Source organism: Bombus vosnesenskii, unplaced genomic scaffold, assembly GCF_011952255.1.
Source record: "Bombus vosnesenskii isolate JDL3184/JDL3185 unplaced genomic scaffold, Bvos_JDL3184-5_v1.1 scf7180000013277, whole genome shotgun sequence".
Taxonomy (NCBI): Eukaryota; Metazoa; Arthropoda; class Insecta; order Hymenoptera; family Apidae; genus Bombus; species Bombus vosnesenskii.
In genome coordinates this window covers 567,891-582,596 of record NW_022882935.1, presented here as the reverse complement: position 1 = coordinate 582,596, position 14,706 = coordinate 567,891, and the positions used below count along the sequence as shown (strand labels likewise).

General features: G+C 42.3%; 3 protein-coding genes across 4 annotated transcripts; 2 read left to right on the top strand and 1 right to left on the bottom strand.

Annotated features, from left to right (window-relative positions):
- The first annotated feature begins 34 nt into the window (after window positions 1-34).
- Window positions 35-12,521, top strand: LOC117232020 (WW domain-binding protein 4). 2 transcript variants are annotated; one of them, XM_033491115.1, is made up of 7 exons: window positions 35-370; window positions 10,471-10,678; window positions 10,795-10,896; window positions 11,011-11,085; window positions 11,193-11,427; window positions 11,588-11,927; window positions 12,019-12,521. In XM_033491115.1, coding segments are annotated over exons 1-7 (1,185 nt in total). In that variant the 5' UTR covers window positions 35-368; the 3' UTR covers window positions 12,242-12,521. The 2 variants fall into 2 exon arrangements, with proteins under 2 accessions (XP_033347006.1, XP_033347007.1); XM_033491116.1 differs by lacking the exon at window positions 11,011-11,085.
- LOC117232021 (calmodulin-lysine N-methyltransferase) lies at window positions 3,455-7,469 on the top strand. Its single transcript, XM_033491117.1, has 2 exons — window positions 3,455-4,767; window positions 5,522-7,469. The coding sequence occupies exons 1-2, from the start codon at window positions 4,072-4,074 to the stop codon at window positions 5,879-5,881; spliced, it is 1,056 nt and encodes a 351-aa protein (XP_033347008.1). The 5' UTR covers window positions 3,455-4,071; the 3' UTR covers window positions 5,882-7,469.
- Window positions 12,435-14,702, bottom strand: LOC117232014 (facilitated trehalose transporter Tret1-like). The gene is made up of 4 exons (XM_033491103.1): window positions 14,368-14,702; window positions 13,716-14,283; window positions 13,424-13,628; window positions 12,435-13,349 (listed from the first exon to the last, which is right to left on the bottom strand). Exons 1-4 carry the CDS (start codon window positions 14,429-14,431, stop codon window positions 12,714-12,716), a joined length of 1,473 nt encoding a protein of 490 aa, XP_033346994.1. The 5' UTR covers window positions 14,432-14,702; the 3' UTR covers window positions 12,435-12,713.
- Between the last annotated feature and the right edge of the window lie 4 nt (window positions 14,703-14,706).

Below are 14,706 nucleotides of genomic sequence, written 5' to 3'. Positions count from 1 at the left end.
ATTTGCGACCTTTCACAGTTGGTACATACTTTACAGTTTACATCGCCTACGCCCTACGCTATCAGCTGTTTCGCTTTTATGTGTTGTTTCATACGGTGATATCGTACGAGTGGTGTTTTCGTTTACTTTTACGTTTACATACACTTTTATATAGGGGAACCTATCTTAGTTTAATGAAAATGTTATACAACGCGAAGGAAACGTTAATGAAGCAAATCAAAATTTAAAAATATTTCGAATAAATGTGCTTAACTTTTTGAGGTTAGATTTTCGAGTGATTAAAAAAAAGACAGTTTTATAGGAACTATTTATTTCATCGTTCATAATCAATGAAGACGCATTAAGAATCCTTCTCCAGGACTTAAAAGATGTAAGTACAGTATTATACAACTTTTTTTGATAGTAAACACATATATATATATTCATTTATATGAATGCTTATATGTACGTATGTACATCGAACATTCTTACATACATTTATTGCTTCTCTTTCTCGCTTTACACTTGTATGCACGTGTACGTATCTTTACGTGAATACATAAAAAATACATATTCAATAAACATCATTGCATCTTGTCATGCCGGACTACTTTTTTCATTATTACACTACACACGTAACTGGTTTCTGATTCGTTTAAAATCCGTATTGCAGTTTCTTCTAACCTAAAAGTTTAATATTTTTAAACAGAACAATAGGCAGTTATAATACTAAGTATTTCGTACTCGTTGTGGAACAGAACAGAACGCGGTAATACGAATAGAAATGTTGGCAATCGTTATGCTGTTGGCAAATTTTTGTGCAATAAGCGTCGATGAAACGAGCACAAGGACAGTTGTGGAAAAATTCAATAGTGCTGATACGTTAGGAGTTTTGATGTAGTAATAAAAATAAAACGGAAAAAGTAGCGAAAAAGATAGGATTTGGTGAGCGAAAAAGAGAGAACCGAGAGAAAGAAGTAAAAGAGAATTTAGCTAGTTTCGAGTTTCGATCAAATTAGACGCAATGCGTCGAGAGGGTCTGCCAGAAGACCACCGCAAGAATACAAAATCACCGTATTGCACTGAGAGGCAAGCACGAAACCATTTCGGTACTTCTTACCTACTTGCTTATTGGCAACCTCGTCGATTCAAATCTGATCGACTCGTATCATATCGTTTCGAATTGTATTGTATCTATCGTACTGTATTGTATCATTCACCGTGCCTCGTTCTTTCAGGAGCTGTTTACTTTTCCGATTCTGTTCGTATTGTCGTCAACCGACTTCCTCTCAGAGAAAAATCGATATTTATCGATATTTCTAGAAATGATTAACTTTCGTTGCTACATTCCGAATGTTTTATATCGAACATCGCATTAAGATGTATTTAAATCAACAAAAAAGGAATGTCAGGAAAAACTGCAGAAAAGCTACCTCTTCTCCGATTTCAATGATTTTGAAGTATGTTACAAACATCAACATTTTGAACAACTACTTCTTACGCATATAAACGATAATCGATCTCGGTTTCCGAGATATTCGCAAGAAACTGTCGGTACCATCATGGTGAATTCTGCCTATATTGTGCGTGCGCAGCAGCGTATTCATCATTATTGGTTGCCAACCACCTCACGGCACGGCGGTCGGATAAAATAACGCCTAACCTAAATCTAATTTTTATCTTTTGTGTATAGTTTATATAGGTTTGAATTAAATGTCACTTTACCCAGACGTTGCGCCGTGACGCGGCCAACAACCAATAATGACGCATACGCTGTTATGGACGCACAATTATGGGCAGAATTCATTGTAGCGATGCCGATAGTTTTTCGCAAATATCTCGGAAACTAAGTCCAACCGTCGGTTATATTTATAGGAAGAAACCGTTCAAAATGTCGATTTTTGTAATATATTCGAAAATCATCGAAATCGGAGAGCAGATAGCAGTTCCCTATAGTTTCACCAAATGTCGATTTCCTGAACTCGAAAGTAAACGTAAGGAAAAGATTCGTTTCCGCGTATCTTATTGGTTAATTCGCGTTTTAACGAGGTGCGAGAAAATCTATATGCGTCTTGGCAAACAGAGACTATCAGCTACGCGCTTGAATGAAAGCAGAAGTATCGTTGTCTCCAACTTCTATTCGTGTCAAATAACATAAAGTGAGTAGATTATGTACGAATGGACCAACTCTCCCTCTATCTGCTACTATCTTTTCTTTCCCCTTCCCTTTCCATCCTTTGCAGTTGCATAAGCGCAATAGGTAGCTACATACACGTGTCGACACACGCAAATTGCCCCGCTACAAAAGATTACCGAAAATACACAAATCGAACTTGTACGTTTATTACAATTTGCGGAATGTGCAAAACGAACCATATTACGGCTGATCTGTACGCGGAATGATGAAAATGACACGATCTCGCTGGATAGAATCGCGTGACAAAAATAATTGCACTATATCGCCCTGCAATGCGAGATTACCTTTATCGTCGCATCTTCGTTAGCTAGCATTTTTTCCTCGTTCATCCAACGACCGAGTTTAAATTCAGAATAATCATCTCGACAACGATATTTTCGACAAATAGAAATCGTTTGGCTGGTAAGCCGCGTATAACAGTTGCACTACGGTGTAAAGTATTCTACCGCGTTACGTTTTACGTAATAATGCCGTTAAAAATTCTGTCTCGTTTAAGGCAAATTGGATCGGCCGCAGCCGGACCGATTAAAATCGACCAGACAACTCAAACAGATACCTTGTCGCGCTATTTCAAAGCTCGTCCGAGCCGTGTCCGCTACATATCTATAATTACTAGATACGCTATATAAATACACACATACCTATACACTTTTCTTCGCGAAGCCATGTCTCATCCCCGCATCCTGATAATCCTGTCGATGTTTGTTTATTTTTATGAATCATAGGCACAAGCTAGCGCCACCACCGCGCTTTGCGGACTAAAAAAGCGAAGCCAACGCGGAGAAAATGAGAGCGCGGTATTGAGAAAAATGTTTTGACTTTGGCCGTAAAGTTTCATTGGAAAAAGTTTAAGAGAATAATCGCCTGGACGCGAGATAAAAGATTCGAGGGACACAGCCTCTCGTATCGTGTAAGATCTCTTCTCACGATATCATCGTATATTTGCCAGTTTTCCGGGATAGCGCCACGAATAGCGCCACGTTTGTCGTAACCTCGATACGTTGTCGGGACAGAGTGGCAGAGCATCGGCGAACTCACGGCGCCGCCCGATTTTCAAACTTTATTCTACGCGTTACTAGTTGGCTGGTTGGATCGTTTCGAGTCCGGGCTACTATCCTTAAAAGAGGCAAAGATCGAAACTTTCGGAAATAGACGATATCTCCGTAGCGTTAGTTAATTGCAAGTAGAAAGCTAGTCTTCCCTAGTTTTGTTTCTACTTTTTCTTCTCGTACGAAAGGGGATCGAGCAAGCGAGCGACAGAGACAGAGACAGAGACGGGGATAGAAAAAGTAGAAACGAAGGGAGAAGGAAGAACGAACGCGAAGAGGAGAAAAGAGACGCAGTGAATCAAAGCGAGAATGGGTCAGAGAGAGGTGTCGGGGGAGCAATGCGGCTGGGGTGTGAGGGAGGAGAGGGCAAAGGGACGGGGTGTATCGGAGGGTGAAGTTGCGCGGAGTGGAAAGCGGATAAAAGAGACGGGAGGATGCGCGCAGGCGTGAAACGGACGCGGTGAACGCTCGGCATCCGCGTGGCGCGAGTTAGAAGTTGGCTTCGCGCTTTTAGTCTCAGCTCGTGTCCCTTGTCTCGTTCATCCTCGTTCACCCGTCTTCGTAGAGGAACGAAGAACCAAGAGTCGTTGCCGAGACATCGAATTCGTCCCGACCGAGTCTCGAGTCGTCGAACTTGCAAAGGCAAGGGGAAAGCAAAGGAAAGGAAAAGAAGTTAAAAGAGAAAGAAAAAAGAAAAGGAAAGAAATGCATGGCGTTACGATGAAGCATGTCGATGATCCGGTCGGCGTTGACCGTTCACATGTTTCGATGTTTGGTACGAAACGCGTCCTTTCGTAGCATCGGAAGAGCACATTTCGATGGAAAGCGCGACCGGAAAAAGAGAAAATGTCCGAGAAGTGTACAATCGGCGAGCCGCAGATACAAAAAGTGGGACATGACGGCATTCTCGAAGACAAAATAGGGAAAAAGAAAAGTACCGCGCAACGACGATGGCGCATCCTCGCTAAGGCGCTGATCGGCCCCCAGGAACCAATTTCGGTGGACACGAAGGACGAGATCTCGGTTCGCCGTTTCACCAGTTTCGACTTGTTAAGAGTGGACCGCATGGAGAGCAGTGCCGCGGATCCAGATTCCGCAGTTTGGTACGAATATTCGACGGTTTTAGAGAACAAGCTGTTTACCGTAGAGATCCGTCGATTAAACAAGAATTTTACGGCGAACGAATTGATCGGCTTCAACAATACCGGCAACATCTGCGTCTGGCCGTCGGAGGAATGTTTGGCATACTATTTGTTGAAAAACCGACAGCTGTGTCGAAACAGAAAAGTCCTCGAACTCGGCGGCGGTATGAGCTGTCTGGCAGGGGTGATCGTCGCCAAGTACTGCGATCCGAAGGAAATCGCACTGACAGATGGCAACGTGACCAGCGTGAACAACGTACGACGTATCATATTTAGGAACGGTATGACCGATTTCGTGGATTGCGGCGTGGTTCAATGGGCCAAAGCGGCCAGGGCGATCAGGGCAGCCAGATCGGTCAGGGCGTTCGCACACCCGCACCCCAACGGCCTTCGAGTCAAGGTGAATTCTTCTTCTCGCGTCTATTACGCGTCTCGTCTTGCTCACGCGCGCGCCCCTCTATCGTCTCGTGCACCTCCTCGTAGAGTAGAGCGACGATGATAGGGAAGCAGCAACTATTCCGTACACGATGGGAACACGCGGTGCTCGTTACATACGCCACGCGGTATCCCCGCTAACCTAACGCACCGCATCGCGCGCGAGCTTTCCAGCGTTCGTCCTTTCTCGAGCTTTTCCATCAACGAGAATCGCGCGTGCGCGCTTTTCTCTAGCACGATGCTACGGACAAATTCCAGTTGGTCTGCCGCGACTCTTTATGCTTGAGTTTTCTCTCGTTCTTGACCGATCGCGATCCGTTTTTGTTCCTTCGAGAATCGCGAAAACGTTTACCCTTTGAACGAGATGAGCTCGCGATTTCCTCGATACGTTACGCCAATTGTACCTCCGAGTCGACGATTACAAAAATTATCGCCACTACGTAATTCGTTCGATCCACAACGAACACGACGACCACAATGTCTCGTTCGCTGCCGCACCAATTACATTTTTCCTGCATCTCGTACCGCATCAATCGTTTGCTCGATCGATCGGTGTCCCCGTGTCATCGTGATTGAGATCATCGTTGTCGTCGTCGTCGTCGCCGTCCTTGCTGATTAAAGCCGCAAAGTGCAACGGAATTTTCACTCGTCGTTCGATCGAAGCTGTTCGAGTGTTCGGTAAAAGCTTGGGAATTTCTGAATTGAATTTTTACCGGTAGAGCTGGACTGGCGGCGCCAAGGATGTTGCAAAATTTACGGGAAAGCTATACGACGTGATCCTGTGCGCGGACTGTCTCTTCTTCGACGAGGCTCGGTCAGACTTGGTGGAAACGATCTACGGTTGGCTGGCAAACGACGGCGTCGCCTTGGTGATGGCGCCAAGACGAGGATCTACTTTCGAGCAATTCACCGAAGCAGCGGTAAAACGAGGTTTCGTCGCGCGACGAATAGACCGTTACGATGGAATGATTTGGTCGAGGCATCTGGAGCTGTTGGAGCACAGCCAGGAGTATTGTCCAGACCTCCATTATCCGATCCTTTTGGAGCTGACCAAGCAAAAGAAAACGTCACCCGGATGATACGTGTCGATGGTCGAGCAGCTCGCCAACAAGATCACCATCCACATCCACATCTAGATTCAAAGAGTTCCTCCCTGGCCCATTTTATCTCGATTCCGGGCCATTCCCTTATACCATTCCGTTACTATCCGACTAGTTTAGCTTTTCCACCCGATCGATTTTTACCTCTTTTTCTCTGCTTTTTCCTCTATGCAGTCTTCTCTCGAATAGGCAATCGAATATTTTTCGCCATCCATATCCGTTCTTCGAATATACCTAATATCATAAGTAGCTACCAATTTAAAGCAACTACGAACGTGAAATCGTACTATCGAGTATAATCGAATCGTTCGAAAACGCATTCGATGAAACGTTAACCGATATACATACGTGGTTCTACTATTGATCGATAGTTACGGTTAAAGATTGCTTTTCCATTACACGATACGCGTTACCCGAACGAGTTGTAAACGATAGTATTTCAAGTACCTGATGTTAGACTGATAGAAGCGAAAAATGGCAATGGCGATTCTCGTAAGTGCACTGGGACGGTTTATCGCTGCGAGAATAGAAAAGAAATTGGCATTCGTACGTATCTAGCGTGGATTATAGAAACAGTCGTGCGATTGTACGATAAAGGAAACGTAAAGAAAAGGACACGGTAAAGGCGTATACGGTAACACGTATACACGGTTTATCCGATAACGCTTGTTTCGTTCCTCCCCTCGTTAGACTTTAAGAAATCAATTTTTCCTAAAAACGGCACACGTTTGTCGGTGTTTGAAGAAATTTCGAGTTTTCTTTCATATATCAACGCTGTCATGACAGCAACGGTCGGCGTACGAGCAGATCGAAGCTAACGACCAACGTCAATCGCTATCGTAAATCTTCTTCGCGAATGCTTTTTGCCGTTTATATGCCACCTTTTCGATCTAGCTTTCAATCGAGGGTCCAAAACGATCTTTCTACGAGATAAAGACGAAAGACTTTTTTACATGTAGCCGTATGTATATATACGTACTATGGATCCGTATATCGTTGCGCGTTTCAGCAGCTCTTTAAGTTCGATTAAAATTATCTTTTTTTTTTTTTAAATAAACGATCCAAAAACAAACGAACTTTCGAATTAATCAAGCGATGCGGTATACGTACAAAGTGTATATACATCGCGGTAAATGCCAATTCGAACTACGCGATTAATATTTATACGTACGCGTAAATATTTATTCGTTCGTATCGATCGAACGAAAATGATTTTTCTGAAATATCTGAAATCCTGATGATTACCACGTATAGCACAATTTCCTCCCTTTCCTTTTTCCTCCTTCTCTTCGTTCCTTTCCTGCTTTATCCTCCTTTTATCTATATATTTTCTTTCACCTTTTCCCTTACAAACGAGTTGCAGCGCAGACCGAACAATTACTACAAAGGACCAACCTAGTTCAGCATAGTCAAAGCTACCAAATTTCCATTCTTGCGTACTTATCTGTATCATTACGGAGATAACGACGAGTATTTGTACGTACGTGCGTATGTGAGTATAGATGTATGTGTGTCAGATATGTAAGGAAATTATTACAAATAAAATATTTTCACTTATTCCTTTGAATATGGCGTTTTGCGATCGATCCCAACCGTCTAGCAGTTTTTCGACTACAACTAGTGCTAGCCAGGTGCTCTCGCACAATTTCACTTTCCTGTCAAACGACAGAGAACGTCAAACGGCGTTCTGCAATCTACACGTGCTGTCTTTTCATCGATTTTATACCTATACTTTTCTACGATATTTTTCTTTTGCTCTCCGTCTCGCGTTATCGTCATTTTCCTCGTCTTTTCTTTTTTTCTTTCTCTCGTTCTTTCTTATTTGCACGATATATTTCCGATTCATACGATCGATCGTTAATCGACTAATAATTATGTAGTACGATCATCATAATTCGTGCAGATTATTTTTAGCTTTCTGTTGAAAGGTTTGGATAGAAAGTACGTTCATCGTATCCGTTTACATATTTATTATTAGTACTTGGTAGATGTTTACCGACCTTCCCCTATATAGAACTACAATGCAATGCAATCATGTATGGCGTTCTCATCGATTGAAAAAAAAAACGCTCTGCCTGTGCTATTATTAATCGCCGTTAGTAATCACTGTTTGTTGTATGGAACAAAAGTGATGTAATCGAGTTCCGCAAATTTATCGATAGAATCGCCGTTCGAAATTCCGATGCATCTCATTGACAAGTAAAATCGACGTCGAATCGTTCGAAAGCTGTATCGAACCTGCCAACTGGACTACCGAATTCTAACGTAACCGGTTTGTCACTGTTTCATAGTTGTGTTATCGTTGTCCATGAAACCCACGTGGACCGGTGCATCCTCCTTCGGATTTTCCGTATTTGCCCGCCACTCGAAGAAAATAAATGCACGGATATTCGTGTAAAAATACATGGAAGATCATCTTTTTACGTTAATCGATGGACGATCGGAGCGAAATTATTCAACTGTTAGGCATCGTAAACAGTTCTCCTGCTTTCCAATCGTAGCTGCCTTCCAGCCACTGATAAACAAACGCATTGATCGAATCGAACGACTCAAATAGAATTTATCGAATATTGGTGCATGGAGACTCGCAAGAAGAAAGAGAGAAACAGAGAGCGCGCAAATGCGACAGTAAAGAGCCATAATAGGATGTTGCTTGCGCTTCGTAGATAGGACTACTCGAAACAGGCCACATGGAATAACGGTGAAACAACAGATAAAGATTTTCCCTACTTGCGTGTATATTTAGAGCGAGTGGAATTGGAACGGTTGGTCGTTTATCAGAATTTTCATATCGCGTACCTGTTCCATCGTTAATGAGAATGACATGGCTGCTGTATGCATTCATCTAACGCGTATATTGATTTCCAGCATTGGGCTCGTTATAAATTGTATAGGTTCTCGCGAATGTTGGTGTTCTCTGGTAAAAGATATTCGTCGTGATAAACGACACCATGTGTTTTATTCGTTATTCGTATTAGTTAATCGTGAACAGTGGCAAAAAAAGACGAACAAGCCACGAAGTAACGACATTGATATTGCACGCGGTTTATAAGACGCGTCTTTTAAACGTTGAAACACGTATACAACCCCCCAAGATAAAATTAGAACAAACCACGAACCTTTTTTCCGCTCGAGCGTAGACCTATAAAACGATGTAACAAACCCGGTTCGGAACGGCGCCATATATTTTCAAATCATTTGGTCGTCGAAATTCTCTTTTAAACAATTCCAGGCAAATTCTCGTTCCGACAATCTAATAACGTAACGATAATGTCTGTAAGCTTTGAGGGAAAGGCTTTGGACGGCCGAACATGTAATACTTATGAACGAATAAATACGATCGCGTTCCATCCTGTACCATCTCTCCTGTCTAAAAATAAATCGTTGCGTAAAATTAAGGGCGTGCCTGATGGGTACATCGTGGTGGTCGTGGTCGTGATCGTGATCGTCGTCGTGGTCGTCTCGTCGTCGTTGGTCGTCGGGGAAATTACATTTCATAGGTGCCAATTGTTTTTGGCTGGCCGCTACTCGAAATTTATCAAAGATTTTTCTGACTCGCAACAAGCTAGTTTCGCAAGCTAATTCTCCGTTTGAGCAACTTCATCCTACGTCCTACAGATGGTCATACGATTGGACGATTGCTTAAAACGAATCTCTGTTTCCCTCTGTCAGCATCGTTTCAAGATGTGTACGATCATTCTCGAAAAAATTCCACCCGCTTTGGATATAAACGCCTATCTTGATCAAACACTCATGCCAAAAAGTAAGCACGGAAATATACTCTGGTGTTGGCCGATTACAAGAACGGCATCGTGGCTGACGGTTCTATTCGCGTGCTATACGTTCGACTGGCGAGGATGCTGGTGGATTTCGAGCCTCGAACAATTTTGCCCTCGCCCTCGCTGCGAACAACTACGTACACCGAACGTCCTATCGAGCCTCTATCGAGCGCACTTCCGTTCCATTAAAAATCGAGAAATCAGCAGGAAAAAGGTCGTCGATTATAGATAGATAAAGTTGTTGCCACGTGTACTATGAAACAGAACGTGTTTAACAGTCGTAATGTTGCGACAGAGAATTGCGGAAAGTACGAACGATGCACCTAACACAAAGATACCAGGGTACCAATTGGCTCCTAGACGATTAGCTAGTTGGCCAACCTTAATCTTCCCGCTACTTATTTATAGGCTTGTGTTACTATTAATACACGCTCTATTATTGTCATAACGTGGCATTGTTGAAGGAATTGCGATTTGTTCGATGGACGACTAGCGAAAATAAAAAGGTCGAGTGTTATCGCAGACAAAACGCGTTCAAACGAACGAACGCGATCATCCGATCATGCAAATTTCAGTAATTCCCAAAGCTACGACATGATTGTCTAATTGCCAACTAATTTCCAACGAACGTTATTAATCTCTCGTTTCTTTTTCCTCTTCTTTCTTTCTTCCACGATAATTTGTCTTGCCGCAAGAGTAATCCAGATTGTCCCATTGGAACATCGTGTATGATACGCGAAAAGAAAAGGGAAGAAAAATACGGAGGAGTTGTATTAAATTTTGTTCCAGGGCGGACTATTGGAAGTCTCAAGGCCGTAAATTTTGTGACTTCTGTAAGTGTTGGATTGCTGACAATAAACCTAGTATCGATTTTCACGAAGGCGGTAAGAAGCACAAGGAAAATGTTAGCAAACGACTTAAGGAAATCCACAAGAACAGTGCAAAGCAGGCGAAGCAGAACAAGAAAATCGAAGGCGATATTAAGAAAATGGAGAACGTACGTTCTTTTTATTTGTTAGATGTGCGCGCTGTTAATGAAATAAAAAATGTGCAAGGTATTATTCAACGAGCATTTGAGACAGTTCATTGTTTCTCTTTGTTTCTCGCATTTAGGCAGCTATGGCCGCATACTTGAAGGATGTAGAAAACAATACGAGAGATATGACCGCGGACAGAATCATCAAAGAGAAATTCAATCGGTTAGAAACAAAAGACGTGAGTATTTGACATTACCTATATTAATGAAAGCATTGCATTAGTGGAATCTTTCGTCATCTTAATTCGTTTTTGACAAAAGGAAAAAGAAAGGAGAAAATGCATACATTGCAGGTGCCGTTGAATTTCAATCGTGTAGCGACAGCCACTACGGAAACACAGTTTAAGTTTAAAGGTGAAAATCAACAGGTGGGAATTCGAATACCAATCGATCGTTCTATCCTGAACAACCTCTTTAACCTACTCATCCGTGAAAGCTTTCGACAACTATAACAACAGACATTGTAACATTTCAGTTTTCTCAGGAAGTCGATCCATGCGATCCAATTCTTTCGAGACATACAACGCAACAATCGAAATCTCAACAAAGAGGCGATAATAGGAACCAAGGGAAAAGCAGAATAGGAAAGGGAAAAGGAAAAGGGAAAAGAATCGTGGAAGACGAGCGTCCTGCGAAACCTGTTCAAAAACTTTGGTACGAAGCTCTCAGTCCCGAAGGGTACACATATTACTGGCACATCGAAAGCAACGGTGAGTACATATTATATCCGTGTATGTATGTATATCAATTTCGAACTTTTTTCTACTTCGTTCTTTTCCTCTTTTCCCTTCTTTTTCTTCTTTCTTACTTTTCGCATAATTCTCCGCTTCTGTTAATTATAGTTCTCTTGGTATACATTTTATACGCTAGAATCCGTTTGGGATCCACCAGAGGAAGGATACATGACGTTCGCGGAACAAGAAGAAGAAGCAAAGGAACAAGCGCTTCAAGAGGAATTATTAAAGCAACTGGAGAAGGAAGAAGCGATCGCAAATGCGGACATCCTCGAAGAGAAACGGGCCAATGCCGAGAGGCAAAAGTTGAAGGAACTGAGAAAGGTACCCGGTACCCAATCACAACTAGGAACAAATGAAAATACAGCAGAGAAAACGGAAACCGGAACCGAAGAGGAAAGCCGACCGTATAGGCGAGACTATAGCATTCCGCTAAAATCGCATCCATATGGACCTTGGCAAACTGTTCAAAAGATGTAAGTATCGTTCTGAAATAACACACGCATACAAAACAGAAAGAGGATAAAAGGAAAAAATAAAACAACGTTCGAACATGTTCCGTTTCAGCGAAACGAAACCGGTGGATTTTCAGTTGCCACAGCAAAAGCAACTGCAATTACAATTGCCCGTCTTCGAGAAAACAGAACCGACGTCGGTGCAAAGAACTTTCAGAGAAAAAGTTATCACGCAAATCGACGTAGCTGACAGTGACGATGATGGACAACCAACTAAATTTAAGAAACGAAAAGTTGGTAATAGAAATGTACGACAGAGATTAACCGATGACTGATAATAATCGTGCCAATGATTAACGTGTATTTGCTCGAATGTTACACGTTATACTCATTTTAATCGCACGAACATATCATTCTTATGTTCTTTAGAAATTACACCGTTCATTTAGCATAAATTATCCCAAGAACTCAATGATTCTATTATTTTCTTACGACTTGTAGATTCTTACTAGAGAAATACAAACAAGATCCAAATAAGATCGTTATATTTTAAGCATGTTTAAAAACAGATATCACATGTATGAAATGATAATATACGATGAAATATCTTTTTCATCGGTAGTTTATGTAACACAAGTTACATAAAAGACGGCAATTTCTCTTCATTCAATTGATTTTTTGTTTCCTTTTCTGTTTCCTTTCCCGCTACACACCATACGAATGTGTTTACTATACGATCAGGTACTTTGACAAAATCTAATATCTCGTCCGACTGACGAATGGTGAAAAGCGTTATTTACAATGTTCTCAAATTAGTTCAGGTAGCGGTGCATTTCTTTTAGCAATTTCATTTGACGAAACATATTGTTTATTGTCTAACGCGTAAAAAATACCGTTAAGTCGATCCAAAATTACTTGACGAGGTTGCCCCTTCGTTTCTGGGATAAGAATAAAAATGAACGCGAAAGTAGTCGCGCAAAAGATCCCGAACAGAAAGAAACAGCCGTGCATACCTAACAATGCGAGTACACTTGGAAACAACTTAACGACGACGAACGCCATGCCCCAAGCGGTAAACATCCCGAGAGTTACTATGGAACTCGCAACATCTCTGCTAAGTATTTCCGAAGAGATCACGTATGGACCTGGTCCCATACCTAAACCGTATGTGATCATATAAACGGACAAGGCTACTATTGAAATCCAACTGAACTGGCTAACATCGTATCCAAGAGTTTGCAGGTAACAGAACACTCCGAGCACAAAGTGACATGTACCCATCCCTAAACAGGAGGTTAAAAGCAACGGTCTTCTACCAACTCTTTCCACCAACGTGGTAGATAAGCACGAGCCAAACACTTGAATCACGCCCACGATAATTGCCGAACTGTTTGGTGACAGTGAACTTCCTGATATCCTAAATATCGTTTCTGTATAGCTTATCTACGGAAAAGAAAAGGAACATGTCAATATAAAAAAGCTGACCGACGTATACAGTCGTGCGAATGTTTTCTTACCATAACAAATATCCCGGCAAGTTGTTGTCCACCGAATAGCCCCAATGTAATGAACAATCCTTTGATCGTTGCTTGGTCTCGAAACATCTCTGACAGCTTGTTCGTCGATCGTCCCGGAACGTCCAACTCTTTCGCTTCTTCCTGTAAACGCAACATTTCTCGCTCCATCGTCGGCTTGTGACCGCCTCTCAACCATGTTAGACTCCTACAGGAAATACGAAAAAGAACGTCGCGCCAAAATTGTAAACATTGCGCGTGTTCGTTTGATCGCGAAAAAATTGCCCACGCTTACCTAGCCGCTTCGTTGATTCGATTGCGTCGCAACAAATACACAGGCGATTCCGGTACGAAAGGAAACAGCACGATGTACAATAAAGGTAATGCGAGCATTATGATCGAGAATAACCGATATGAGAGCACAGCTCCAAGTATATAGCCAAGAAGAATGCCGCCATTCAACAAGAATACCAGTAGGCTGCCTAACATTCCGCGTATTCCATCGCTCGCGATTTCAGACACGTACAGCGGCACCAAAAACAATGCCATCCCACCAGATATACCCGCAAAGAAACGCGCGATAAATAAGTACGTTTGTTGCGTCGCGATGATAGTAAACAACCAATTGGAACAAAGTGCGAAAGCCATCAAATAACCGGTCATCTTACGCCCGAATCTATTTGCTATCGTGCCGACTATCAAACTCGTTAAAGCAGCTGTAATGCATGTGATGCCGGTCAACCAGGATGCTGCTTCGTCCGTCATCGGCTCGTTACCAACTGGCGGATTCTCACTTTGTAGTTGCGGTATCGTTGGCGATTGCCAACCTATCATTGTTCCAAGCGACAGAGATGAGATGTTTGCTAGAAAAGAACACGTTATTACTTCTAGTTCTCTCTATTGTAAACTATGCCTACCTTCACTCCTATCTATTCGACGATACTCACCGATTAGCGCAACGACAAGTTGTCGAAACCTCCCTGGCTCGTCTATCTTACTCCCCTTCACCATTGTTTCCCTTATAACTTTCTTTTTTTTTTTATCTATCTCACCCTACCTTTTTCTCGCCCGATTCCCCTATTGCAATTCTTCTTTATCCCAAAACAAAATACGTACTCTCCTGTCTGTCTGTCTGTCTGTGTGCTCGCCCACCTGCCCGTTCAAAATCCTTAGTACTGGAGAACTTTTCTATTCCTAATAAACGGTTTTCTTTCCCTGTACGTTAACGCAGTCTTTCTGCCGCCAAAACTTCGTTACTTTGTTCAATTTATACCGATCGGTAATCG